Here is a 4,179-nt window from a genome sequence, read left to right as displayed (position 1 = left end):
CGGCTTACTGGTTAACACGAAATCACATAGTGCCTCAGTAAAATAATAGAGTAATACATGCAACACATGACATGCACGGCATCTTTGCGCAACCATTTACCCACACATCACTATTCCTAAAATTCAGTTGTTATTTCGACTGCTCAATGATTTACATCCCGTTCTTTTTACTTCAGTTCTTCGCTGGTAAGGAATCTGTTTCTGAAAGCTTCTACGTACTGCTAATATCTGTCACCATGATTGCATGCATCTCAATATTTAAAGTTGTACCAGGAGATGAAGGTACAGTTCAAGGATCATTATTCCACACAATGTTCTTTGTTTACGGAAACAGCGACAGGTGTACTTGGCCGTCAACCAAAGACCTTATTCACTATTGATCGCTTTTACATAGACAATTGAAAACGGAATTGATTTTTGAACACTTGGTTAGGAAAGAGTGTAACATTATGAGGCATAATTATTTATTTAAAATTATTGGTACTGATTACATTAACAATAAATATAACAAAACAAATAATCTGATTCCCCACCTCTCTCATCCATTAACTTCTACTTCTCCCTGCTATTCATTTCATTCAGATCCGCAACGTCCGTTCGTTCCGTCAGTGTACGGTGAACCACTCATCATTCTAAAATCGAAACAACCAAAACAAACGGAGGTTATGACTATCCGTCGTCCATTTGCACACACGTTCTACTCAAAAGAATGTTTTTCCATACGAGACAGACTTTTGAGCAAACAATAAGAAAGGAGTCGAATATCCACATTAAAAATGCGTGACAGACTCAGGTGACAAATTGAATGCAAAGATGAAGGGACTCATACAGAAGCACACTGATAAATACACATAATCGAAATGCTTTCATATCACTCACGTTCAATACAAAACAAACAATGAAATTGTGATTATGAAAATGTACGAAATGGAAAACAATGTGCATTGCCGGATGGATATTATGAAGACTTACTTAGGTGAGTAGTAACAAGCAACCAACATGTTTGATGGATATTCATATTCTTCACATCTGGTATAACCGCATCCCACGTATGCTGTTTCTGCTTGAACTATCTAGATTTGTTTTAGAGAAATGAAGTGAGGAGAGCTCGTTCAGTGATTGATGTGGAAATTTGACAGTTTCTTCAATCACATAATTTGTGTATACACATACCTGCTTGTAAGTGTTGCAATGATGCGATGGCTCACAGAGGTCTGAATTGTGGTCATAGTAGTTCGATTCTTTCATCCAATATGCAACAGCTCTACAACATGCACAATCACAACAATCCAACACTTGGGAAACCTACTCTGCCAACTCGGATTGAATAGCGGAATTTCGACCAACTGAATCCCATTTACCAACATTTCCGATCGGTTCTTCGTCAAATGGATTGCATTTTTCGGACCAACTTTGAGCAGCTGCAGCCAGTTCATCGTCCCACTTCTGATACAAGCATAAAAACCATAGCAAACTAATAATCGTGCATTCATGAGCAATGTGATGAAACGCGTTGAGATTAGAGTGCGAAGCACTAGGCTTCCACATCATCTCAAACTCACAAGAGGCTGTAGTATTTCCTCTGCTGGCACTATGTCCTCTTCGCCACACAGTTTTCGGTATGCTCGATGCTCATTATGTACTCGCAGCATGAGTTGTGCCTCCTGTGGGTCCAATCCGAAGACAGCTCCCACGACACAAATGCCAAGCAGTAGTGTGAGCACCATTCTCTGATATCTGGTTTCGGTCGAAGACGCAGTCATATTTATACCTTTGATTATTCAACTATTCTCCTCGAATTTCAATGCACTCTTCTTTATTTCCGTAAATGGTTGCTCGTTTTAAATTATAATATTGTTTGCTACAAATCACTACTTTTGCGTTCCGTAGTATTTTTATCTACATGTATGTGTTTTTTTGTAATAAGTAGTAGAGTGACTCGAAACGAAGCTCATTTGACACAACGATTATGTTCATTTCAATTGATTGAAATTCTCATTTAAACGACATACAAATAACTAATTCTCAAATATTGTATTTACAAATGATTTTAAATCTTCTCTCAGTGAGTTTTAGGAACGATTGGTAGTAATTTTTCCTCCTAATTTCTGGAATTAAACTACTTTCTTAAAGAAACCAACGTAGTTATATGTAAAAGTGTCTGTCAGTCACAATAACATACTGAATTGTTTTAACATAAACTTGATTTGCATTTCTTTTCGCTGTAAGTTTTAGCTCACTATAAATTTGAGCGATTTCCTAAGGATAAGCCTTAGTTATCGTGTTGTACACAATGATCCTACTTTTGTTAATATCGTTAATTCTTGTTTCTCCCGGTCTTGGAGGCCAAGATGAAACGGCAAAATTTACAAGAACATTGTTACAACATCATAATTGGGTTAGACAAACCAGAAATAAATGTGATTCTCGTTGGAGTACATCTGAGAAAAAGCTTGGGGATTTTGTGAGCTCATCTGACCATGTTATAATATTGCAATTTTGTTGAGAACGGAACATATGCACTGTGAAATGTATTTCATTTAAATATTTATTTTCACTATGGGGTGTTGATGAATAATGTGTAGTCGAATTTCGTTGGACAATTATTGAGAACCAAGAAGTACTGGGTAGTTGTTTCTTCTGAGTTTGAGATTACTCAGTGTTGTCAACTCGTGAATGCTCCGAACATTAAAATTAAGACCTACGGTTTCCATAATGAGCCCTTAACATTTCCACAGGTAATTTCCAGAATTCGGGCAAAGGCCATAACCAATGGAACTAAACGATATTGAATGTGAAACAATTACCAACCATAGGTGGTTGATGATGGTTGCTAAACAGTGCCATTTCATTGACGTTAGATATTTATATCAGTGAATACCGATTCTGTGGTCTAAAAATGAAATGCATACCGTAGGACCCTGAAGACCTGGGTTTGAACCCCTATTGAGCCATGGACACACTTCGTTCAAAAGCCCTATGATCGAACGAAGCGGACAACTGTTTCTTCCTACTTTTCCGTAATCGCCAAACCACAATCAAACCAAAATATGAATTGTAAACCTTCGTTCATCCATACGATTATCCACGTGATTATTTATTTGTAGATATGGGATGATGGATTATATGTGACCGCTCAACAGTATGCAGAAAAGTGTGAAAATATACCTAGTGGTTTACAAGACAGAACTACGTGTAGATGGAAATCAGTTGGTCAAAATGTTGCTCAAGTTTCTTCAGTTTATGAGTAAGATTTATTTAATATTACGTTACCATTTATTTTGCGTTTCCCTCTAATTTTCTCTAGTGCTATCAATGTTTGGCGAGATGGAAGTCGATTTTATAATCTTAAAAATGATGAATGTGTAGTGAATCATGATTGTTCTATGTATAAACAAGTATGTTTATATTTGTAAAACGAGCTAATGATTTTTAATTGAAGCTTGTAGACATTAACACAACACATATTGGATGTGGAGTTCACTTATGCAATAAAAATACAAATAAAGGAAAATATATAGTTGTTTGCAATTATGCTCCAGCGTAAGTATTGTATTTTGCAGTGTATTTAAATCTACTATAAGTGAATATAAAATCTGGCTCGAATCCTTATAATGGCTAAATGAATTTATTCTGTACACTTATAATTCTCCTTCTCATGTGTCCTAGATTAAACTCCTAGCCATTATCCATCTTTGCTTACAATGTAAATTATTGTTTACCTAAACATACTTGAAGAAATATTTTTCTGACTTCTTTATTTCTACGTTTCGGTCTTTTTATTATTCACGTCGATTTTTCTAGTTGTTCAAATTTAAACGTAGTCGAAATTATTCATTTTAATTAACTGTATTTAAAAGTCGTTTTCATCTACCGTAATTCTGAATATGTTGTTACTGTTTGTGATACTTTTAGTGCTGGTAAAGGAAGACCGTATGATGATGGAACAAACGCTAGGTGTAAACAATGAAATTATTCACAAGCCTGTTGATAAATAACATGAACTGACTTTTTTGCTTCTTCTTGTCGTAAAATTTTAATTGATTGTTGCATAATAAATAAATATGATGCCACTCGATAAACTACTTTTCCTCTGAAATCTTAACAAATTATAGTTCTACGAATATTAAGTGTAAATTATATTTAAAATAATCTCGGCGATTGAAATTTAAATAGTTT

The 4,179-nt window shown here is 35.2% G+C and overlaps 1 protein-coding gene across 1 annotated transcript; it reads right to left on the bottom strand.

Annotated features, from left to right (window-relative positions):
- Positions 1-574: 574 nt before the first annotated feature.
- Smp_141560 (venom allergen-like (VAL) 25 protein) lies at positions 575-1,763 on the bottom strand (the record flags this gene model as incomplete). The annotated part of the gene is made up of 5 exons (XM_018798312.1): positions 575-632; positions 973-1,073; positions 1,174-1,264; positions 1,310-1,446; positions 1,563-1,763. 5 exons carry the CDS (start codon positions 1,761-1,763, stop codon positions 575-577), a joined length of 588 nt encoding a protein of 195 aa, XP_018653266.1.
- Between the last annotated feature and the right edge of the window lie 2,416 nt (positions 1,764-4,179).

This window comes from Schistosoma mansoni, chromosome 6, assembly GCF_000237925.1.
Source record: "Schistosoma mansoni strain Puerto Rico chromosome 6, complete genome".
NCBI classification, from domain to species: Eukaryota; Metazoa; Platyhelminthes; class Trematoda; order Strigeidida; family Schistosomatidae; genus Schistosoma; species Schistosoma mansoni.
The sequence above is the reverse complement of the archived record's forward strand: the minus strand, read 5'-3'. Positions and strand labels throughout refer to the sequence as shown.